This window comes from Antedon bifida, chromosome 5, assembly GCF_963402885.1.
Source record: "Antedon bifida chromosome 5, ecAntBifi1.1, whole genome shotgun sequence".
NCBI classification, from domain to species: Eukaryota; Metazoa; Echinodermata; class Crinoidea; order Comatulida; family Antedonidae; genus Antedon; species Antedon bifida.
The window spans coordinates 11,130,409-11,156,038 of NC_136230.1; the positions used below are offsets into that span (position 1 = coordinate 11,130,409).

General features: G+C 33.7%; 2 protein-coding genes across 3 annotated transcripts in view; one reads left to right on the top strand and one right to left on the bottom strand.

Moving 5' to 3' along the window:
• Positions 1–2,406, bottom strand: part of LOC144842621 (receptor-type tyrosine-protein phosphatase T-like) — a 59,798-nt gene extending 57,392 nt beyond the window's left edge. The window contains exon 1 of the mRNA XM_078699080.1: positions 2,343–2,406. Coding sequence (XP_078555206.1) covers positions 2,343–2,406 — 64 coding nt within the window. The remainder of the gene's footprint in view (positions 1–2,342) is intronic.
• Positions 2,407–4,316: 1,910 nt separating this feature from the next.
• The window catches only part of LOC144842615 (mediator of RNA polymerase II transcription subunit 12-like protein), a 35,351-nt gene continuing 14,037 nt past the window's right edge, over positions 4,317–25,630 (top strand). For both annotated transcript variants that reach the window (XM_078699071.1, XM_078699072.1), the window contains exons 1-24: positions 4,317–4,456; positions 5,620–5,682; positions 6,101–6,139; positions 6,669–6,773; positions 7,081–7,164; positions 7,441–7,603; positions 8,196–8,374; positions 8,921–9,031; positions 9,174–9,307; positions 11,095–11,353; positions 11,827–12,063; positions 12,343–12,474; positions 12,697–12,826; positions 13,456–13,658; positions 14,450–15,076; positions 15,696–15,862; positions 16,305–16,413; positions 16,973–17,103; positions 18,911–19,018; positions 19,564–19,711; positions 23,020–23,149; positions 23,987–24,208; positions 24,690–24,949; positions 25,286–25,396. In XM_078699071.1, the coding sequence (XP_078555197.1) occupies positions 4,358–4,456; positions 5,620–5,682; positions 6,101–6,139; positions 6,669–6,773; positions 7,081–7,164; positions 7,441–7,603; positions 8,196–8,374; positions 8,921–9,031; positions 9,174–9,307; positions 11,095–11,353; positions 11,827–12,063; positions 12,343–12,474; positions 12,697–12,826; positions 13,456–13,658; positions 14,450–15,076; positions 15,696–15,862; positions 16,305–16,413; positions 16,973–17,103; positions 18,911–19,018; positions 19,564–19,711; positions 23,020–23,149; positions 23,987–24,208; positions 24,690–24,949; positions 25,286–25,396 (3,951 nt within the window). In that variant the 5' untranslated portion in view covers positions 4,317–4,357. The remainder of the gene's footprint in view (positions 4,457–5,619; positions 5,683–6,100; positions 6,140–6,668; positions 6,774–7,080; positions 7,165–7,440; positions 7,604–8,195; positions 8,375–8,920; positions 9,032–9,173; positions 9,308–11,094; positions 11,354–11,826; positions 12,064–12,342; positions 12,475–12,696; positions 12,827–13,455; positions 13,659–14,449; positions 15,077–15,695; positions 15,863–16,304; positions 16,414–16,972; positions 17,104–18,910; positions 19,019–19,563; positions 19,712–23,019; positions 23,150–23,986; positions 24,209–24,689; positions 24,950–25,285; positions 25,397–25,630) is intronic.

The window sequence follows — 25,630 nt, forward strand, 5'->3', positions numbered from 1 at the left end:
AGAGATATAAATCTTCCCATACATCTAAAATGATTGACATCGATTAACATATATTCTAATTTGGTATATTCTTCAATCCTTATGCCATTGAGTTGGTTGCATGTGAATAGAAAATGTTGAATGTCCTCTAAACCATTCTTACACGTTTTACAGATACCTATCATAATCAGGAAGCCACTTACAACTCCTGTGACCTAAAGGAAGGGTGTTAGAACGTAGCTTGAATTTGAGGCTAGCACCTAGAATGTCTGTACAATCCATTATTTTTCAAGGCACGGATTAGACTTAATAAGAGAGTATGTCTGAAGTGACGACTTTCTTAGCGTTTCACTTTTCCAAAATGCACTGTTTGTGTCATGCATCACCTCTTTAAATCTCTTAACCCAATGACTATCAGGGTCATTGCCAAAGTAGGAAGTTTCGAAAATCGAATTGATGTCCAAATTAATAGACGCACACGTCTTAGCAAATCTGGGGATCATTTTATAGCGTGGTTCTACATTTGTAGTTGAACTTAGACACGTATTAAGCATAAAATTAGGCCAACGGTGTTTATCCATGTTCATTACATAATTAATAAATTTGACTCTAGATATATCTTGAATAATTGGAACCCACCCTAAATCCCCAAATCCCCATAAAAGGCCTCTTTAGGTGTATTTCTACTAGCTTTTATGTACCGCGCCATTTGTAATTGAAGTGACTCAATTGTATCAATTTCTTTCCTGCTTTGGCTGACTCACACTGAACAAGCATAATTTATTGTAGGAAGAGCAATTGTTTTCCATAAAATGTCACCATAAAAAATTCTACTAAAATTTTCAAATCGGTCTATAATTGACTTTATATAAGCAATGACTCTATTACCTTTATTGATGATTTGGTCGATGTGAAAATGATCTGGGATATTTCTTGATATGTAAGTACAAAGTTATAGGTTTCAACCTCAGAAATATATTGATAGCCCAATTTCCACATCTTATTGTTTACGCGCTGTCCAACAATAAGGAGCTTCGAAATATATATTTATCGAAATGAATTATTTGAAATTCAATACTTACCTACATTATTAAAGTACCTTAATAATTTATTATTATTGTAATAGTTTAGGAAAGAAATGGAAATAAAGGTTTACGTACGTTGAACTTGATTGAAATAGTAAAAGTACATGTAACAATACACCACTACGACGTTTTTATTTTTGTAAATTATTAATTAATAAAAATGTAGAGAAGCACACTGCAAAAGCTATAGTTAATTAAGTTTTTTTGTTTATATATTTAACAGTACCCACACTCACAGCAAGAAATGTGTGCTTCAAACGGCGACCAATTAATGTTTTATAAGTTTATGCCCTAGGGCCCATAGGTGTACCTACTTGTGTTATACAAAATATTTATACTGGGAGACTGGGAGATTGAAATGTTCCATTCTTCGCAAATCAATACGTTTGTATAAACGTATATTAAATCTATCAAAATAGTATTTTTTTAAAGAAAATCGGCCTGCCTTCAACTGTTCAACCGGTTTTCAGCTATTAAAAACAATTATCTGCGAAGCATCCTTGTATTATTGTGTGAGGGTATTTTTCAAGATGGACATCCATTAGGCAGTGTATACCACGATCGGAAAACACCCCTATTTGGGGCAAATCGTTGAACCTAAATTCGTTTTAATCGTCAATAACTAATTATCTAACTCAATTTAATTAGTAAACATGGTTACATCAGGTGGTTAAAATCAGTACCGAAAGTATGAATCAACTTTATATACCATCGAGTATATTCTAGAAGTAACGCGCGATTTAACAAATTTTACCCTTACGTACGGTAACTTTATATAGATAGATTATTACTTGAATTTGTTATTTCTCAATTAACAAAGACGGGTTGGGTAGCCATACAAAGATTTGATACGTCACAGCCAATTGATTATGACAGAAAGCATAGCAAATAATAAATGATTTACAGACACATCAGTATTTAAGCAAAACACCCAGGGTAAGTCAAGCTAAACCCGATACGTGACAAACATATAGGCCTATATTATACAGGTGACCCAAAAACCATTTCTCGAATTTCACATAGAGAACGTCCTCTATAAAAATGGGCTAGAAATAAAATGTAATTTTTTTTTTGAGTGGGGTGTAATTGTCTAAGAGCAGAAGAGAGTGGTAGTGGTGGTAGTAGTTTGTCTATAGACGACATCGTAGGTGTCCGGATAGTTAACTTTCTAATGGATAAGTCTAAAGTAATAGGCCTACAATGAATCTGTAATGCTTATTTACTTACAGATCATATATTATACAGACAAGAACAATAAAACAATGTCAATTTACTAACCTTCACATTTTGCCGAGTATAGAAAACCACATACAACTAGCAAAATACAATTAATTACAGACATTGTCTTCTCATTTATGTAGCTATCTGCAGCTTATAAAAAGAAGGTTTGATTCTTATAATTGTGCATATAACTTCCGTGTACGTTCATGTTTGTTTTTCCATGATTATCATTGTTGAATAGAATAAGTCACCAACGTCAATATACCAGTTCACCGGTACTGTACTATAATAGCCGTGAATTAAAAGGATTGTTTACCTAAGGTAGTATAATAGAGTAAGGTTCCAATGAAAAACACGTGACTGTATATCAATATTTTGTGTGCTTACGGATCATAACAGGAGTAGTCACCTTTCAATGATTATACATAAAGAGTTGGCCTAATTTCTTTCAAAATCAGAAGCATATGACTTGTTTTGCTATAGATTCTGTTTTTAGATATCGAAAGACGGTTCAATTTAATTCATAAGAGATCATCTCAACATTATTCTACTGCAGTTACAGCAGTAACTATAATTCTATTTGACACATTTAGTAGAATTTTTATTATGATATAAAAATAAATGTATTATGATTCATCCTCAATTTCTTGTAATTTGGATGTTGCTAAACTAGTCAGAAAAATTAGAAATGTAATATTACTACAGGTCGGATTTAACCAAACATAGAGATTCAGGAATGTAGGCCTATTGTCATTATACATCTTGTATGCAAATATACGAGTCACTGCAATATTGTGATTACTTTAATTTCGTTTTCTCTTGGGACCATTTTGCCATTTATTTATTCTTTTCATTCAATCAGTTTAATAGATAAATTGAAAAAATTTACTGTAAATCATCATGTCATTTCTAACAGTAAAATTCTGAAGAGTGTGCACAAATTGGACAAAATTGATCAAATTTCTGGGAAGCATAGCACCGTAAGTCAGAGGAAAGGCTATGTAATATATGCCCACACACAATACGTTTCAAGTATTATTCGCTTCGTTTTTTTAAATAGGCATAATCATAATTCAGGTCCATTCTTTACTCTACTACTTCTAACCCTCATTTAATTATTAATTATTCATTCAAAGTTTCACCTTACAAGACTTCCTGTTTTGTGCTGCTCTAAAAATGAAAAACTTGTTTAGCCTATTTGAAGCACACAGTGGTCATGAAATGCTAAAGCCATATAAACAAAGTGAAAAGTGAAACAGAACTTTTCTAGAAAAACAATTCCCAGACAAACAACACTTACAATGGTCTACATTAAAGATGTATTGTCCCTTTGTCAAATTCCAAAAAACTAAAAATAAAAAGATTTCGAAAAAATGGGTAATTTTGAACAATCATAATAGTTATTAACTTTCACCAAAAATTAGTCGGAGAAAATATCATTTAACTGAAATACAGACGTTTTTTGGTTCAAAAAATAACTTTGACTTCCAGTCAAAGTTTTCGATCAAAACATATCTCATAATGCAATGCGCTTGTTTGGCTACTCTGTATTCATAATCATAAAACTTCCTCGCGACCTGTGTGAAAACACCTTCTCAACCGTGACAAGTTGTAAACAATCCTAATTAACATCATGCATAATGTTACATGTATACTCATGGTTTGAAATCTTTGTTTACTTTCGCTCGCGACTCAATTCCAGACGAAATGTAATAATTAATTTAGTTGTTTAATTACGTAAAATTGTTGTTTTTGGCTTGATTTTTAGACTTAAAGTGAATAACTTTAATATTGCTTTGATATGGCCAATTAAAATTTAGTATAAATTGACCTTCATTTTTTGTGTGTTTCAAGGGACAATACATCTTTAAAGAGTACTAAGTGCATACTGTACTGTCTACAACTTTTGGCATACGATACGCAAAACAATGAAACGCCCTCAGGTGGCAAGCAAAGAGAGAGCAGCTAGGCCTAGGCTTAGCCAAGCCACTACTCTCTAACTACTCGCTGCTGCTAGCTACACTGATGACCCGGCCCCGTCCGTCCCATTGTAAATGATGATTTTGTGATTAATGATTATGGCGTCTTATAAACATCAAGAAGGAAGACCATTAAAAAGACCAAGATTGGGACCTCCAGATGTTTATCCACAAGATCCAAAACAAAAAGAAGTAAATAACCAGTTACTGTTACATTTAGGCCTATTCGTGAAGCACCTGCCTGAACATACTTTTATTAGTAATTACTGGAAATATTCTAGGCTAGGCCTAGGCTAGGCCTATCTATAGGCTAGGCTAAGTAAGCTATACTAGTTTACTAGGCCTAGGCCTAGCTAGGAGAGAAACGAAGTCTAATTAAACCTTATATTATAGTACCTTGGGCCTAGGCTATATTATTAATAATATTTATTAGGCCATATAATATCTATAATTATATACTTTTCTTTGCTTGTTGTTGGAATCCTTGACCTTGTAATTTGTTGTTGTGGGTCTCGGCTGGCCGCTCTGTTCTCAAGATTTCTCGGGAAAAAAAGACAGCCCAACAAAACTGTTTAAGGCTTTTCAATGTAACTTTAGCCTAGGCCTATTTATTAGGAGGTCTCTGTTCTCCAAAAAAGAGACCCCAACAAAAACTTTTCAATAGCGTTTAATATAATATCGAAGATTTCCTTCCTTGCGCAATTTAAATCAAATTTACTCGATTAAAATTGCGCAGATAATTTAAAATAAAAGTAAACAATGTGTTTAAAAAGATAGTAATAAAAGATTAACATGTTATTAAAATTTAGCAAATACACAGTGTTGTGCAGATTCAAATTTCACAACGAAAAATTGTTGTACTATTTTATTTTAATTTTAAGTTGTGCATAACATTTTGCATTCGCCCAAGGTTATACCAATATTCATCCCTATACCATGCCTACTTCATTACTATTATCCTGATGTTGATACAACTGATTTTTGTTATAGGAAATGATTTGCACATTTTTTTTAGAATTTCTTTTGCACATTTAAGTTTAACATAAGAACTGTTTCAACGATGTGATGTTTGCACATTATTGGATTAAAAATTTTTACAGATTTGTACATTTGAGGGTGCCATTTTTGCACAAATGTGACTTTTTGCACATTTCACTGCTAACAAACCTTCAACAAAAACTTTTCAACACTAGTTAATGTAAGGGATTGTAAAACTTCTCAATATTGTGTTATATACAGTAGGGTCTTTGTTTTGAAGATTTTTCGAAAAAATAATATACCCCCCAAAAAATGGTCTTGGCTACTGTACTGTAGGCTTGGAGGGTTTTGAATTTATTACTGTATTTTATTTCTAGGATGAATTAACAACTAGCAATGTTAAACAAGGTTTTACTAATCAGCCCAGCTTCTCTGATGAGGTAAGTAAAGTATTTGGTAACATCATCAATTTATAAATACAACAATAGGCCTAATAATTTTAACACAATTTTGAGATAATACTGTCATTAAAATACAGTATTTATAAAAAAATAAACACCCAGCTTTGAATTAATTCCTCCCTAAAATAAACTCCACCCTAACACAATTACTGTATAATTATTATAACATATTTCTATTTTTGGTAGAATTCATTGACTTCCATGATTTACCTAGATTTACCAAGCATTTTGTTACACTTTTTACTGTATTTTATCACTTCTTGATATTTAATTGTGTTGTCAAAATTAATTATTTTATTTGGCATTAAGGTGGCCTATTCAACAACAACAAATGCTTTATTAAATACTAATATGGAATATTATGTAATTCTTGATTATGACATTTTTTTTTCTTCAGACGGGGACTGCCAGAAATAGTCACATTAATCATGCTAAGGTAACACAATAATTTATAGTTATACATGTTAAAAATTAATTAAATAGTAAATTTAAATTGAAAACATTAGCTTCTTTCAGCATATCCTACTACTACTGAATGTTGTTATTTTTTTTACTACTTTTTATAGTACTTGCTTTGTTTGTTTGTGCGTGCACAATAGCGTTCACAATTTTTAAGTTATCGTCCTGAAGGTATATATACACAGAACATGCCAATTAATTTGCAGGAAAATTCATATATTGGTCAGTCACAAAAGCTTATTAATATCTTACTTACCTGTATCTTTCATACAAGATATTAAATAGCAAGCCCTCTGTATTCTTTTACTGTAACATGGCCCAAAATATTACCATGCGTCCTCTGTGGCAAAAAAAAAAGTACTTCACTCAGTTTCGAAGTGCTTTCATTTAACTTGTAAATAAATTATTTTTCTAGTATTTTGTGCATTTAAAAAAAAATTTTGATTGAAGATATCATTATCAACTTATGTTTAATTTAATGTACAGTATGGTTTTTATGTTTGCAGTTTGGCACATATTTCAGTGGCATAGTTGCAGAGAAACAAAAGTTAAACACTCTGCAAGATGGCGGACGAAGGAAAGTATTGGTATCGAGGGAAAATTTTTGGAATGTAAGTTACAAAATAAAAACATACAAAAACTTGATCACAGTGATTAATTAAACAATTTTGTATTAGTTCATTCAGGCATCCTTCAGTCAAAAATTGAAGCGGCCTCCCCAAGTATGCCTGAGCAAAGTATACTGTATGGAATTCTCTGGTATTGCTAGTAGAAATCATTTGAAATGGAGACCAGTTCCATCAGTATTAGTAGTACACAATGATTATTAAGCTTCAGCACAGTTTGTGGATTTTCCACTGTATGGAATTTTTTTTTATAATTGATTAATTTTAACCAATGAATTTTTTTAACTTTTAGGTTACACAAAGAAACACTAGTAGTATGCATACTTGGTTTCAAGATTTGGCTGGAATACGACCACTTGCCATACTTGCTAAGAAAGTAAGCTGATTGTTGTTTTCGTAAACCAAAAATGGTAGCTTTTTGCATTTTCAGTTATTGAAAAATTGTTATTTGTTCCATGCCAGTTGCCTTTAATTTTATAGCAGGTCCAAGATTACCAATACTTCACTGGTACTGCCTGGAGCTCATTGAGATCAAATCCTATTTTTAAATGGTACAAATATGAGAAATCCAATACTTTATCAATATCGGCTTGTGGATGCAATAATATTTCAGTTTGATAGTGTTGTTTTTTTTTTGGCTGATTTTTTGCAGGTTCCGTTATTTCACCGCAAGGAAGAAATATTCCGGATGCTTGCAGAACACCAAGTTCCCATGATACGTGCTACATGGCTTCTTAAGATGACCCATGCATCTACACAAGCTATTACAGATTCTAAAGTTAGGCCAAAACGTGCACAGAGTGATCCATCTATTGGTAAATATTAGCAGAATTATTATAATGTTTTTTGTTTTATATAGTTACCATTGGTAATTGAAGTAATTGCATTTTCCTATAATAAAATGTTTTTTATGAAATTGTTTCTTCAAGATGGTATAAATATGGCATCAGGTAAAACAACATCAACTAAAATTTATTGAAGATTAAATGGCTCAGGTTAAGATGATCCGACTCCACCTATGTTTTGGCATTAAGAAATACCCTGGTATTGGGGTAGAACCAGGATTTGGACCCAGAACCCTTGGATTGATAAGGACACATAACCGCCAAATGTCATGCAATCTCAAAAGTTCATGTGACCAGCATAAAACTGCTTAAAACAGAGATAATCAACCTGTAGCCACTACAGTAGAACTTTATGAAGAGGACACCTCAACCCCAGGGACCCACGAAAGTGTTTCTCCAAAACTGACGGGGGGTTTACCCAGAATAGGAGTTGGCCATAGTGTTGTAAGATGTATTACCCCTCATTCACTTTATAGTAAAGTGTCTTAATATGATTCTTAAATAGGAGTTTCCTAAAGGTTCTACTATACAAAAAAGACAGCAACTTCTATTTATTTTTCAGAGTGGTGCCAAGTGATTACAAGGTTTCTCAAGGAAATTTTAAGCAAGATTGCTGATCCACACCAGACACCTAGTGGACCTAATCCTGTTTCAACGCTTCAGACGCCAACGATTACTGACAGTGACACAGCACACAAGATGTGGGACTACATGACAACTCTAGCAAGATACTTGTATGAGGTAATAATGAAATGTGGCTTACTATAGTCCTGTAGAGCAATTTTATTTAGGTAAATTGTTATATGGGTTTTAATATAGGCTTAGATATTTACTCAAGTAAGTTGGTGATCTACCCACTAAAGTTAGAGAGAATTTCCGTGAAGCCAATTTTAAGTAAATAACTAAGCCTAATACCGAAGCATTAGCAACGTTCCAATTGATACAGAGTTTTATCAATTTGCATTTCTGTCAATACATATCAGTACTGGTGAAGAAGTTTTAGTATGTCCAGATTAGGTTTCACTTTGGTTTGAAAAAATAAAATTGTTTAACAAAAGAATGTTTTGTTTCTATGATTTATGACTAGTCTAGTTTACACTTTGAGAGATTGATACACAAACAGTAACTATACCTTAACCCAAGGGCTTGGAGGACCTATGTGTCTTGTGGGTCACATGTTGAGTAATTTTAATGATACATTTGTTTTACTTATGTTTTAAGGTCAACATTTTAAGAATTCAAGTAACAGTGTATTTAATAACAAAATTATGTGGTTTTCTTTTACAGGAATGTATGCTGGATTGTCATGAGTATTTATCATGGCTCGTTGAAACGGTGGAAAAGGTGAATCCTAAAGATGACAATATTCTACGTCTTGTACTGCCAATAGTAATGCAGGTTAGTGATTTTAAAAAAAAATTACACATCTAATCTCAAAATAATAAATAATTTCACAAATTAACTTTCATATTTTTTTCAATTTTAATTTCATGTAATGATATTTTAAATGTGCTGTATATTGTTTGTTTTTAATTTGTAGTATGTGGAAGAATTTTGTAAAGGTCAAATTCTGTCGCGAAGGTTGGCTTACTTCTGTTGCCGTAAACTTGCTACCTTTTGTTCTGATGCTTGTAACCCACCGCAATCGCCAACTTTGTTAAGCCCTGCCAACAGGTAATCACTTGTCATATATATATAAATTTACTATTGATAATTAACACCAGAGGTTTTTTCAGTTAGAACCTGGAAAAAAACGCGAAACACGAAGATCTTCATGTTTGGCAGTCAAGCGTTGTGTTGACAAACACGAAGATTCTCGTGTTTGGCAGTCAAAGTGTTAAGCTACTAGAATTTATAGTGTTTGGTGGTTAAAATGTTTGATTACCAATCATAGCCCATACGTTTAAATCCTTATGATACCACCGCACAGGCTATCTAAGCCTCATATGAGATTAAATTTCAAATGTGTCTATTTGAATTTGTCTTATTTTAATTTAAACATTTAAAGGTTTTGGAAATGCCAGTAGCTGCTGGCTGCAATGTAATTTTAATTTTCTTGGACAATAAACACGTTTTAACTTTTATAACTGCGTAGATAAGTTAAAGGTTGGTGGGGAAAATAAAACAGTACTTTCAGGTACCCATGGGTTTTTGTGGGTGCTATGCTGAAATTAGGCTGGGTGGAAGAACTTAAAATAGAACTTAGGCTAGGTAGAAGACATTGAAAGTGAATGTTCCATGTTAAATTTATTATATTTCAACCCCTGTCATTGTGGACAGACGAACGGGTGCTGTTTGGTGGCAGCACTTGACACGAAGGGACTTTAGGGGAGAAGAAATTTGTGGTATGTGTCATCCACACCTGTGCGTAATTCAGCCCAGTAGGCTGCAAGTCACAGGTTATTCCCCCATTTACATAATACTACAGTTACTGCATTTTGTATACTCTTTAAATTTTTAACAATTATTTTTGTGCGAATGGATAAATCATATACACTCTTTTATTTCAATGACTGCATAAACCTCTACATTGAAACAAACTAGAGCCATTCATTGTTGCAGTGAAAAATTTAGTTAATTCAAAAGGAAACCATTTGTTTACGCCTTACTGAGTTTTCCTCTTTCACTTTTGTTAAAACATTATGCTTCTTTTTAACAAAATTCCCCATCTATAACAATAACAAAACTTGCTCTTGTTACTCTATTATTTCCTTCTGTTGTGGATTTAGAATAGGGTGATAAATTAAAATTCAACTCAATAGTTGTTTCATGGGCCAAAACATCCACTTCATACATAGATATTATTTTGTTTAATTATTTCCTCATACCATTTCCATACTATTTCCTCCTTGTTTACACACTTAATTTGGTATCTGCACGAGATTATGTCAGCTCTATGGATGTTTATACTGTTTACTGATTTTGTTTATAAACTCCTTCCTTGATGGTTTTAATGTATAACAAAAGTGAATGAGTCCTGAGTGGTTTGCATTCAAGTTTAAAGGAAGTTTTGTTATATGTTGTTCAAGAGAATAAAATACGATCTGTCAAATAAGTAACATATAAAGTTCTCAATGTCTATAGGAATTATTTGTTTAAGTTAATATTTTAGATTTATAATCTGTAAGCTAGCTGTACAGTAACGTAAATAAATATTATAAATATATTAATATTAAAATATCAATTAATTGATTAGTTATCAAATTTATTTCTTTAATCTATGATTTGCCTGTATTTTACATGCCAATGAAGGTATACTGGTGTAGAGGGGGTGTGACTTAAAACTGTTGTATCTGATTGGATACTTTATGTAGCCATATTCAATGGACCTCCATGGCAGCTTGTTTTTTGTGTGTTTTTGCTGTGATTGTGTTAACAATCTAATTGTATAACATAATTGCAAGCGATATCCATTCTGACATGAGTTTTTAAAACTAAATATTTTGTTTTCTTTCTTTCAGGATTCAAGCTAATGCACTACCTCCAAGTTCATTATCAATCATTTTCTCCGAGTTCACTAACTGTGCACAGCATCGACCAATCGTGCTCTTCCTCAGCAGTATTGTACAAACTGTCACATTACAATGTCCTAGTGCCCTAGTTTGGATCAATGTAGGAGAGGCAAAAAACAGTAATATTCCAGGATCACCTCTGGACTTGCTTCCATGTGCTCCTTCCAGCTTACCTCTACCAAACCCACTCAGCTTGCAGGCACAACAGGTCAGCAAATTGAGCAATATATACATCCATCAATGGGTTCGCCTTTACTGATCCATATTCAATTTTAATAAAACATAAAAAGCATTTAGTCAATTGGAACAAAGTTTGCGATTTGCAAAGACCTAGGACGTTTAATGTAGATTATCCATTCCATTACTTTATTTGTCCAAGTTGTCATCCAGCTCTGTAAAATTGACCAAATGACTTAACATGGAATTGCCAAACCCACACTCAATGTATGCGAATAGTACCTCTATATGGCGTCATAGGTCCTAGGTCTTCACAAAATCAAAAGATCCATAAAGTGGGCCTTTATATAGACATAAAATAAAATTAGTCATCTGATCATATTTAAGGATCTAATTCTCACTGCATACAATTTTTAATAATTTTGCTAACCGAATGGATCATCCTACAGTTAAAAAATTCAATATTTTAAATATTAATATTAATGTGAAATATTATATATATAGATAAGAATAGGCCTTCGCAATTCAGAGATTCAAATCCGTTCCAGAAGCAGAGCGGCAGAACATCGATGGTCTACAGACAAGTCCCAGGAATCAACAGCTGGTTTTACTATCAATAGAGTGCTGAATACATTAGAAATTCTGGATCGGCACTACTTTGATCGGTGTGATTCCAACAACAGCTTAGACTCTCTCTACCACAAAATATTTTCAACCAATCAAAGTAAAGATGGAAGTGATGTAAGTAATGTTTTTCTAAATATTTTATCATCAATATTGTAAAATCAAGATACCATTAGTGTTTACTTACTTTGATTCGAGGGTCTTAGATTAAATTAAAAAAACCACAACCCTATTAAGAGAGCATCTTTTGTATATGTTTGTTCTGTGAACTAGGTTGTTACATTTGAGAAGGAGAGTAAATCAATTCGCTTTTGCTATCTTGAAAATAATAATGTAGTAATTTGTTGTTTGTTCTTTTTGCAAATTAATTTATCTGTACTTTATGTAATATTTTAGGTGATTATTAATGATAATCCAGTTGTTCAGCTTCTGTGTGAATGGGCAGTATGCCCTCAACGTACTGGGGAACATAGAGCACTCATAGTGGCAGAACTTCTTGAGAAAAGACAGATAGAGTTAGAAAATGGGGTAATATCCAGTATTTCATTTTTTGTTATCAATTTCATAACTTAGATGAAGTATTATGCACTAATCTTATAGCTCTATATGTTTAAGATCTGATTACCATTGAGTGTAATATCCAAATATACTACCATCTTAATTATTTCACAATAACTAAGATTACAGACCTACAAGACTAAACAAGATTAAATCATTCATATTACTCAAGTAAATTTGAATTTATTACAGAAATCTGTAAGCGACACAGATGTAATTGATGAGAAGACATCTATGTCTTCTATGGGAATGATGGGCAATGGTACACCAGCCTACCAGCCTATACTATTTCAGTTTTTAGACACACAAGCACCAGTATTAAGTAAGTATGCTGAATAGTGTTGAAAATTTACAACCATAACAACACATTCATAAATATTGTAATTCCAGAAAACCAGTCCTAAAGTGTTTATAAAATTTAAATTATGTTTGCATTACAAACTAGAGTATAATTGATCAACTCGCTATAATAGATTTTCTTTTGGACAAAGTGAAGTTGTGGAATTGTCAACACTAGGTTGTTGTACTAAAGTACAACCATTTGTGGAGTAATGTAAAGTTAGAGCGAAAAAACTGAAACTGAAAAGTGGAGACATCAACTTTGTAGAACTTTCTTTATCTTTGTCAGCTTAAGATACATTAATTTTTGTCAGTTTAGTCATTGGTTTTTGGTTATGCATGTTTCTATAGCTGGGATCCAAGGTGCCCAAGTCCTGTGAGGACCAAGATAACTGTCCTAACCACAGTTCTTAGTTTAAGCCCTGGTTAGCAACTGTTCGTTCCTTAAATATCTTTCACTTGTTTTCACAGCATTTAAATACTTTTAGTTTTGTGCACTTTGCAAATTCAAAACCAATAATTTTCTTTTAATGAATTACAAGGTGTACTGCAAACCTTACTTTACTATAAAACATTTTAAATTTTATTTGTAACAACTATGTTATTTTCTAGTACCGGGGAATGAGGATAGCAAGAAATCTTTTGCAAATCTTGTGCTACTCTTCAGTGAATTAATCACATATGATATATTTTCACATGACAAATACATGTGCAGATTAATTGCTCGTGGTGACCTATCAACAAGCTTATTGCCAATCAACATGATGGAGATAAAGACAGAAGATGAGGAGAAACATCAGAGTGTTAACAGACAGGTAAATCAGCTCAACTTTTTACTTAGAAATTAGTACTGCCAACTCTCCCAATACCAAACTCTCTGAAAACTCGAAACTTTCCCAAAACCAGATTTTCTTGAGGTCCAAATGGTCCCAGTGAAAACACATTCAAAATATCAGATGTATTAGCCCAAGCCCTCCAGAAACATGCCTAAGAAACATTAATTGAAACATATTTAAAGCAAAATGATAATAATACTCGCTCTTATATGGCGATCTCATGATTAGTAGTTGAATCTCCAACACACTGTGGCATACGCCTTCACAAATAAATAAATACTGTAAAGTCATCAATAATTTGTCACTGTCACAAGTATTTCATAATATTGTAAACCAGTAGCAACTAGTCTGCTTATAAATATAAAGTATACACTGTATATATTACTCGCTGTTGGGAGGGGCTAGTGCTGTTCCGCCGTATAGTCCCTATCCAATTGGGTTTCAACAATGCCATGAAAAAAGTGGAGCTGTAGCTTTGTGGTTAACATGCTTGCCTTCCAATCCCAATGTCCAGTGTTCAATCCTGACCTACAATAGTGCCAGGGTTGTAACTCGTGACTCTTTCAACTCCACTCCCTAAGCCTCAAATGAGATTTAGTGTATAAGCAATTAGATTCAAATTATAAAGTTGTTTATCTATCCTGTAATTGGAGAGTTACTTGCTGTTGGGTGCTATGAAATAAAAACAATTTTAAAAGACATGGCACATACATATGGATTATGTTTATACTTTATTTTGTTTATATTGGTTTTTTTTAAATGTTATATAGGAAAAGATGGTGAAAATCAAAGAAGAAGTTGAAGACGATGACTATGAGGATTATGGAGATGGCAGTGCTCGTAAGCAATCAGCATCATTTCAAGATGTCTTCCAAGAAATGATATACTCAAATAAACTGAAGACAGAACCGGATACATCTGAGGAAATAAATCATCGGCCAATGTCGGCACATCTCCCTCGCCACTTACAATACGCTACGCACTTTCCAATACCACAAGCTGAGATGGCTCTACATGACAGCAACCAGCGAATGGTGCTCTTGTATGGTTTCGGAAAAGGACGCGATGATGCGAGAAAGCAGATTAAAAGAATTCAGAAAGAACTAATGCGTATTGTCATGAACAAAAAAGAATCTGATAAACTTGATAGTAAGACGAAGAAAATGAAGTACGAGAGTATTTATGTACCTTTGCCTTTGTTTACAAAGTTTTCACAATTGTCATATTTTGATCAGCATATGTTAACCCAGACGTGTGCGTTGGCAATGACAGAACAACTGGCAAACGTCAACCAAGGCATTGGCTCAACCTTGCCTTCAATTGAGCATATAAGCTTCATATTTGATTTGATGGAGAGTGCTTTGAATATTCATGGCCTTTTAGAATTCGCAATTCAGGTAAACACCTTTTTATTTTTGTATGTACTGTATGAAAACCGCCCAATTTCATAACAAAAACTTTAATTTGGTAGGTAATTAAAATCAATGTTTAGAACATTTCATAAAGTTGATCTGCCTCCTTAAAGTAAAGAAAAAGCATTTCATAAATAGTCTTATTTATGAAATGCTGTACATCAAACAATTAAAACCTATTCTGAATAAACAATGTAACTCTGTAAAAGCTAAGCTTTTCAATTAACAGGATGTTAGACAATAGGTCTTTTGTTATTTAAACTTTGACCCTTGGTTTGTGTTATATAATTAGTTGCTATTTAGAATTCCTTCATTGGACTTGATAATGACCCCATGATGGAGTCGAGTCAATATAGTATTTAATGAATACCATGTGACCCACAATCCTCCAATCAAATACCTAGGTGTGTTATAATAGAGGCATTTTGATTTAAACTGCAAGTCACCAATACAATATTAATAGAGTGTAACAAACATCTGGGCATTCTCACAATCAAAACTTTGTTTGCGGTGTAGTTTTAACAATTATACCAAATGATTTGGTTAATTTTGTGAATTAGTGAATATTTACTTATAATGTTAATATTGTTTTAAATTCTTTCAGCTGTTGAATGAGGTTAGCAGCCTGGAAGGGGATCATCCATGGACAGCTGTTATTGGTGGATCTGGCAAATATTCAATAGATCTGTGCTTTTGCATTACTGCTGTATTGAGGCGATATCATTCATCACTGTTGGCGCTTGAAGATCAAATTATTAATGTCTTTGATGTGTGAGTCAATCAATTTGACAACCAGTAAACTGATTCTTGTGTCTTCAATGATATAAATCAATTCAACCAATAGCAAAACAAATTTGACAATATTGGGTCGGTTAAATTCGAGACAACAACATAATCAAAATCAGAGCATGCATGATCAGCGTAATAGCTATTGTGCGCTTAAAGTGACAAAAGTTTGTTTATAGGCTTGTGTAATTTAAGACCCCTTTCACACTGTTATGGAAGTCCAGGCTGTACAAAGGGTAAACTACAGCAGTAGCAATATCCATCTCAACTAAACAGATTGTTATGGGAAAATTGATAAGGAGCTAAAAAATGTGCATGTGTAAACTCTCTTTTATGGCACCTTTGAGCTGACGTAATAAAAGTGAATGGTTATTTAAAAAGCTAAAAATTTAAAAAACTTGCATGTTGTCAATTGTTTGTTTTCTAGATTGTATGGTGTGATCAGACAGGGTACAAATATATCTGAATGCTCTTCAGCTGAACGTTGTATTCTAGCATACCTGTATGATCTTTATACATCATGTACACACATCAAGGCAAGTACATATTCGGTTACTTAACATACACAATGAACATTTGTTTATGAAACAAGATAACCTTTTTTGAAGTTTTTCTTGTTTTTAATGCTTTTTTTTTGCTTTATAATATTTGTTCTCAACTAAGAAAATTTGGATTAAGTCCTATACAGACCACAACTACCATACTGGAGCGGCGCACATACCAGGGAATAGTGAAATTACACTCTTCTCTTCATATACCATTAACGAAGCAGGGCTGTACACTGGATTCTTCTGGGGTTTTTTAAAGTGTAAATGAGCCATTGGACCTGCAGTTTTATTCCTTATCTGAAAAAAATGGATTCTACCACCAGCAATGGTTGAGGAGAGCCTTGAACCGTGCCAACTGTATGGCTATGGTTTGTGATGACCCAGCCTTAACTACTCAACTCAATTATTACTATTGATATAATAACTACAGTAGAGACTCTCAAACCATTAACTTTATTTGACGTACAGTATGTATTAATGTTAAGAAGCTGAACTCTATTCTTTTTTTTTTTAATATCAACGTAATCTTTTTCAAAAACTATTTTAGGTGAGATTTTCTGATGTATTCTCAAGTATGAACTCCAAGATAAAGCAGACACTTTGCGGTAGTTTAACTCCTTCACAAGCTAACCAGCACTTGGACGAAGGCTACCTAGCGGAGTTGCTAGATGATCCAAGGTGAGTATCGCCTAGCAAAATGCCAGAGTTTACACCCACCAGAACGTCACCAGCTCACACAGCCACCATTGCGGACAGATGAAAAAAGCTTAAAGGGGGGTTCCGGGTTTAAAATGAATAGTAAAAAATGTAAAATATATTTGTTTGTCTCTTGAACGGTATAAGTTTCAATTTATATAAGCGCCCAGTGAAGCAGAACGAAGGCTGTGAAATGAGGCCAGATTACAAGTGCAGCTACGGCGATATGACACTGTGTTACAGAATAGGAAATTCGTGAAATGGTCAATCTTCCGACGACTCGTTATCATTAACCATATCAATTACTTTTGTAAAATTATACTTATCTGATGTAATTTTAGTCGGTCTTCCCATTTATGAATTCAATTTTCTATGAAAATTTATCAAAACAGTGAAAACTTAGATATGTTTGCACTTTACGTTTGCCGATTTTCGCACTGACTTAGGGAAAGCCTTCAAAATCAATGAAGCGTAACGTATACATTCCTGAGCGAGGAGAGCGAGACGACGATACACGTGCTCTCTTCCCCCATGCCTGGCATCGTCACGTGATAAGCAGATACAGTATACAATACCAAACTGGTCGGGTCGAGTATACCCCGTCTATAATCACAACATGAACGATGTACAGTATTTGATTGAAGGTCGACTCGACCTACCGGAATGGTATAGATAATATAGCTCGAATGAGAGAGTTGGAATATTTGTAAACATAAGTATTGCTAATTTTAACAAGTGTAGCCTATACTATAGTAAAAGGCCTGGTAGTATCAATTCGCATAGGGTCTACTACACTAGCTAGCTCAATTTTTAACTGGGCCGGATCGGCCAGGTCTCCTTCCTACTACCTGGTCTATTTGCTTGATGCAGTATCCGCTTTTTTGGAGAGTAAACTAGGCCTATTTTAGGCCTACTTAGACGATCGGGACACCATAGGCATACGTGCGGACGGCGATCGGACCTTGTTTTGCCTCAATATTTACAGCCGATTTTGTAGAACGTTTTAGGTTTAGATTGTTTAGGAGTTTGGTTGATAGGATGGGTTTGGATCCACTGAGTTTTGTTATTTATGGGCCAATCGTTTAGTAGTACTAGTAGACTAGCTAGGCCCATGATGGGCCCCAATGTAAAACGTAGGGTAGCCATCGTGGCATGGAATCCCTAGTCAGAATGGCTCTCACCCATGACAAAAAATTATTTAGGCTAGGCCTAGCCTAGTACTTGAAGCCGATAATACGATCTGTACTATTTGAGGTATAAAAATAGTATAACTGTATACAATCTATATATAATCTGTACTAAATTTTGTATTTCATTAAATGTCAAATAAATATATGCTACTACTGTTATTATTACACCTTAGGCCTAGCTTAGAAAATCTACAAAAAATGTATTTCACAATGATCGGGTGGTTGTCGTTTGACAGGGGAGAGGGATGTAAATTAGTTGACAAACACACTGTACATGACGTCGCGAGTTTGGAATCCACTGATGACGTGATTTTGTGAATATCTCATGAATATTAATGAGCTTCCCTAAGCTGCTAAAAAACAGACTTTCCATGAATTTACCCTAAAATGTATATGAAATTTAATTTTTTAAATTTCTCGTTATTACTTCTTCATTCTGACATGTCTATATTGTTATAATATTTTTTATTTAATAAATAAACGATATTTAAAAGCAATTTTAAACCCAGAATCCCCCTTTAAAATGTAGGATTTGTTTTGTGTGCGTCAAGAATATGTTAGCAGTTTTCACTTGTTTCAATCATTTTTCTTTTTTACAGAAAAAAGCGTCCGTTCTCCCGTGTTGATCTTGGAGACCTAAATGAACATAGATTTAGTTTTGTGTGCAATGTGTTGTTAGCGATCTGTCGAAGTCAAGACTCAGACAGGTGAATATGATCATAGAGATACCTTACGACTCAACAAAATGTCCCCAAAATATGGAGGTCGACCCACTGAATACTGTGGTGTTATAAAACATACCCCTTATTTGTGTCACAGAAAGTTGTAAAAGATAATTGGAAATAAAAGAGGGTTATACTGTGATCTTCATATTTTATAGAAAAATGTATTTTAAAAACAAATTAACCAAAGTTATATTCTGACTGCAAGGATGACAAATGTGAAAAGAAAGGTCATTTAAGGCAGTTTTTAACATGCATTTTACAGCTAACAGCGTCAAGCACTATTTACATGATAGTAGATCCATCTGTCTATGAAACGATAGTAACAGGGTTAGGGTTTGTACTTAGTCATTTCGCCCCAATTTACCACATGAACTCACTCTTATGTTCTTGTGTGTTACAAGTTGTGACATCAGTTTCACAAGTTGTAACGAAAGAAGCATTACATACAGATTCCTATACCAGCCAGCCAATAATATAGGGCTCTTTGTATTCTCACTATATATATATATGTATGTTGCATTTTACAGATTGAATGATATATCGATATTAAGTGCTGAATTGACAGCTAATTGTAATTCATTGTGTGCTGAATGGTTAGGGGCTCTTAAAGCACTTTGTTGCTCTTCAAACCATAGCTGTGGTTTTAATGAACTTCTTTGTCATGGCGAGGTAGATGTAAGTATGATAACATTTGTTATTTTTAAGCAAATTTGGGCAAAATTATAATTTTTAATAATACTTGTTAATTATTAACATTTTAAAATCAATTGTTTGCCAGTTTCAATGGCAAAAATAAATATGTTTTTATAAACGAAATCCACCGACCCAACAACATAAAAATCGCTATGTTCAACGCCCGAAGTATTGCTAATAAAATCCAGGATCTTCAAGTACGGATAGAAAATAATATTGATATAGTGTTGTTGACTGAAACATGGTTGGATCCAACGATTAAGAGTGCAGAGATTTTCCCGTTAGATTACTGTGTTCATAGAAACGACAGAAACAGACACGGTGGTGGTGTTCTGATAGCATGCAAACATTCTATAGATGTATTACCTGTGGACATTGACACTAATATTGAGGTTCAACTGGCTGAAATCCACGTATCTGGAGGAAGTATTCTGCTTGGCTGTGTTTATAGACCCCCGAGTTCATCAAGAGAATGGTTAACCAATTTTCAAGAACTCTCAGACAATATACTCTCCATCATGCACAAATATACTGCTGTGATCATCGCTGGTGATTTCAATTATGACTTTGGTTCGAACTCGAACTGTAATATTGAGTTTGAAAATATAATGTCATCTCTTAATCTTGTTCAACTTGTAAATTTTCCTACCAGATATGCAAATAATGGATCACATTCTATGTTAGACCTTGTGTTCTGTAATAATAATGACATTATTCATAATGTCACAGGTGAACCTGGAATTAGTACAAGTGATCATATAGGTATCTTCTTTGACTTAGCTGGACGGTTGGTCTGTCCTAAACAAGTTCCTAGATATTTTTATCAATATAAAAAGGTTAATCATGATGATTTTTTCCAAACTCTTAATTCAGTCCCGTGGGATCTCTGCTTTACACAGCTTAACTTAGATTCCACTTGGGCTTGTTTTAAAGACCTTTTTCTAGCCGCAATTGATGATTGCATACCCAAAGCTAAAAGCAAACCTCGCAGAAAATCAATCTGGATAACAACTGAAATTATTAAAATGTCTCGTAAAAAGAGACGCCTTTATCGAGATGCAAAGAAACATCCGAATAATATGTATAAGTGGGAAAAATACAGAAAATTTAGTAACGCATTGCGTGAAACTACGAGAAAGTCTCATTATGATTACCTCCATAATCTTAGTTTAGGCTGTAAATCTAATCCTAAACGATTTTGGTCATATGTTAAGAAAAAACGAAAATGTGCAACAGAAAGAAAGTATACTTTAAACGGCAATATCATAGACTCAGATTTAAATGCTACTAAAGCATTTTCGACATATTTTCATTCTAATTTTACTGAAGATAATGATGATTTCAATGTAACAAACGAAACATCTTATTGTAATCACAGTGAAATTGTCTTACCTTTAACTAGTATTGTCATCAATAGGGATCAAATTTTCCGTGCCCTGTTATCTTTAGATACTAATAAATCCCCTGGGCCCGACGGGATTACCCCTATGATGTTGAGTATGGCTGCACCTGTTATATCCCCAATTTTGCTTAAAATTTTTCAAATGTCCCTTGACCAAGGCATTGTGGTGAAGGAATGGAAATTGGCCAATGTTGTACCAATTTTTAAATCTGGTAGTAGAAATGATATAAGTAATTATAGACCAATATCACTTTGTTCAGTTGTTGGCAAAGTTCTAGAACGTATTGTGGCTGATCATTTTTTATTTCATCTTCAATGTAATGCGTTTGTTAGTCCTGTACAGCACGGGTTCTATCCTGGAAGATCTTGTGTTACACAAGCTTCATCCATATACCACGAATGGTCCAAAATATTAGATGGTACGAACCCACCAGTCGTCGATGCTATATTCCTTGATTGGGAAAAAGCATTTGACCGTGTGAGTCACCCTAAACTATTACGTAAGCTCCACAATTTTGGTCTATGTGGTCCAATTTTGAAATGGATGGGCTCATTTCTTACTGATCGTTGCCAACAGATTGTCCTTAATGGACTGATATCTGACCGTACACAAGTTGTTTCAGGTGTACCTCAAGGGTCGGTACTTGGCCCATTACTTTTCAACTCGTTCGTTTTTGACCTCCCTATGTCGATCACCTCTCAAATTAGACAATATGCCGACGATACGGTGGTGTTCAGGCCAATTAGATGTGAATATGATGCGATATTACTTCAAAAAGATCTAGATAACATCGATGAATGGTGTCAAAATAACATGATGAGACTTAATGCTAAAAAATGCAAAGTTCTCCATATTACTCGCAAACGTAATCCCATTCATGCTCGTTATCATATTCACACTAATGACCTTCAAGCAGTTACCTCCTACAAATATCTTGGTATTCACTTTGAAAGCAATCTCTCTTGGTCAACGCATGTGTCCGCAATTACCACAAAATCTCTCCAAATTGTCGGATTCATAAAGCGTTTTGTGATATTTAACGACCCTGTAATTTTGATGAGGCTTTTTAACGGTTTATGTAGGCCCATACTTGAGTATGCTGCCCCTGTTTGGGTGCCTCATCAAAAACAACATATTACTAGCATAAATAAACCTCTTCGAAGGATCACAAAATTGTGTGCTAAGGGCGATTACGAGCAACGGCTCGAATATTTAAATTTGCCATCTATGGACCAGAGAGTGTGTTTTCTCAGTATACTTTTTATTATGAAATGTATGTATGGTCGAATTGATCTTAATATTCACGATTTTGTTGATTTTAATCCAAGGTATTCCGAATCAGTTATTTTTAAACACAAATATGCCAGAACCAATTCTTTTAAATATTCATTGTACACTAATTTTCCCCGTGTATGGCAAGAGATTCCTAATTATATTAGAGAACATTCTTTATTTAGTTTTAACACATTTGTGACAGCTCTCCGGTCTTATGTCAGGCAACTTTAAACTTTTTATTTTTTTTATCTTTAAACAATCATTTTTATCTGTACATAATATTTATATATATATATTTTTTAGATTAAATTTTAATGATTGTTCAACTTGATGACTCGCAATTTTAAAATTTTTATATCTTTGTCTTTTTATGGTTTACTTATATGTTCAAGTGCAGTATATGGAGAGCCATCTCGATAGTGCTTTGCACTCATGGCAATCCTCAGGGTGCTGCACCGCTGTCTTGTTGTCATGTATTTTTGTGCCTGAAAATTGAATAAAATAAAAAATAAAAATAAAAATAAAGTTTTCAGTACACCACGTATGTAGTTCTGAAAGGAATTGTTAATGTTTCGATCAATAAACCATTTTTTGTATGTATATTCTCCTTAGGTTGATGACATATCAATTCATGATTCTATTGCTGTTTTTATGGCGATTCTAATAGCAAGAAACTGTTTTAAGCTGGAGGATGTAATAATGCACCTGGCTCTCACCTCTCTCATAGCTGCTACTCCTTCTGGTAAGGTTTAGTGATGAAGAACCTTTTATTTAGAAATGATGTTAAGGTATCTGTGTACGGTATCTGTGTACTGTACAATAAATATTGTCAATTTCTTATAACATCAATTTATATCACCATGCAAAAAAAAAGTGCGTAATCTGAATATTTTGCGGCTGTTTTTTTTTCTTTTGTTCAACATTTTATAGTGTCCCTGTAAAACATTATTATTTATATTGGAGCTTGCTCATTTCACATGACAGTGTCCCCTAAGAGGGGTGTCATATGAATAGGGTTATCCTACAGGAATTGGGATATTGTGTAGTTTCGAGCTTTGGATTTATAAAAACCCTAAAAGTCTACACATATACATTTTATTTATTTCTAGCACTCACAAATATGTCAGAATTGTGATATTAATTATTAGCATGAAACTAGAAACCCAACTACCTGTACTCAAGAGTTTAGTTACTATATGTTTCAAGATCACTGCAGATGTACATTCAATTTACTTTCTTTTATTTTGGAAATTAAAAAATATATATATATGATAATAAGAATGAAATCGCTTACCAGATTTCTAAATTGAACTGGTTATCAATCATAACAAATTGTTTGAGCGTGCTAGTTTCCAATATGCTAATACACAGTGCCTTCTCCAGTTAAAAACCACTTTTTGGACACATGTTTTGGAGTTTTTGTTTTTTTGTACACACAAAACAAGATGAAACCAGCTTTACACCAAACTCACCATTTTTAGTGAGGTCATTGTGGTTCACCATTTCTCTCTATTATTTCATCAGATGTGATGGTGTTCAAAGCCTTTAGTTAACAAAATCTCCATATATTTCAATATAGGTGGAGGAGTGCAAGAAGCAGAGGCTGGTGCTCGTCTTATGTGTCACCTTTTGCTTAGACTGTTTACAACTCTACCAAACCCGATTCATTACAGTGAGACTACATCATCTCGCAATCGTTTTGTGATTAGGTCATCAAGTGATCGTCATCTTTTAGCTGCCGCTCACAGTAGAATGAGTGTTGAGCCTCTGGTTGCAGTACTTAAAGCTATTTTGATTCTGAGTAAGTTGAAAGACCATACACTATCTTATAACTTTGGTCCGCACTGCTTGGCATTCAATGCATGGTGAGCACATGTTTAGTAGTTGGAATTTACAAAGCTGGCAGATCATACCTATTAATAATTACCTATTTTTAGCTAAAAGGTAACTATTTAAAAAAAAAAAATCTACTTGCAAATTGCTAGTTTACTAGGTTGCCAGTTATTGCTTGTATAAACTACAACACACAGGATTCACTATGTGTGCCATTTCCCACAATGACACACTCTGATACGGCCACAGTGTCCATAATTAACACACAATTCATAGTTTTGTTTACAAATTTGGGATACTGTACATGCATCAAATCAAGCACTAAATGAATATACTTTAAGTTTAGAAACTGATTATGAAATTGTGTTTGTATAGCAAGTGTACCGCATATCCATTATTCAGTATTATGTAACATCACTAATTAACTAAATCTGTAATTTGGTTTTTAGGTGATGCTGGAATTGGCACATCAACATTCAATACCCAATCAGACGAGTTTGCAGATGACCTTGTATATGGAAACATACATAAAGAGTTTGCTCCACGTAAACCTGCCAACACAATAGACACAGCGGGACTAAGTGACTTTGCTAAGATTACATTAAAGGCTATTTGTAGCCAAGACTGGGTACAGGAGATCTTTCTTAAGAACCCTGAAGGCCTCTGGAGCAAAGAAGTCATGCTTGATCCTATTATTGACCCATCACAGGTAGGTTTGCGTCTTATAAACAAAAATAAAACAAAATCCCTTGTTGAAATGGACAATAAAATCCCTATTGTGATATTAGGAGTACACCATCAGGACCCAACAAATGTATTATTAATAATTAAACATCATTTTTATATAGCCCGAATAAATGCTCAAAGCCACTAAGCGCTTTACATTATTACCCCACTCATTTTTTATCAACAATAATACAACCTGGTGCAATATAATATTCAATGTAATCTCCACTTGAAATGATAATGATGTCCTCATGTGGAGGGTAATTCCAAGGCCCTTTTAAACAAATTTTTATCTATTTTCTGTATATTTCCTACACAGCGACAACATCTTTTACAACTAGTGTGCTATCCTAATGGAGTACCAGATCTACCAGAAAGTGATTTTGATGATGAAGATGATCAAAAGTTAGCAATAACAAGAATTCTGAGGGTTTGTATTTCCAGCTAATAAATAATATTGTTTATAACGTGAGAGTTTTTCAAATTTGAAAATAGGCTTTGAAAAATAAATCTAAATATAATCTATTATAGTTACTAGGGGTTAATCTTTCAGCTCAAACGAAGCTATATTGTAATTACGTACAGGTGAAACTTTATAGAAATCTACTGTAACATTGACATGGCCTGAATTTTATCAGCACACTGTGGTAATTTCTCATCACAA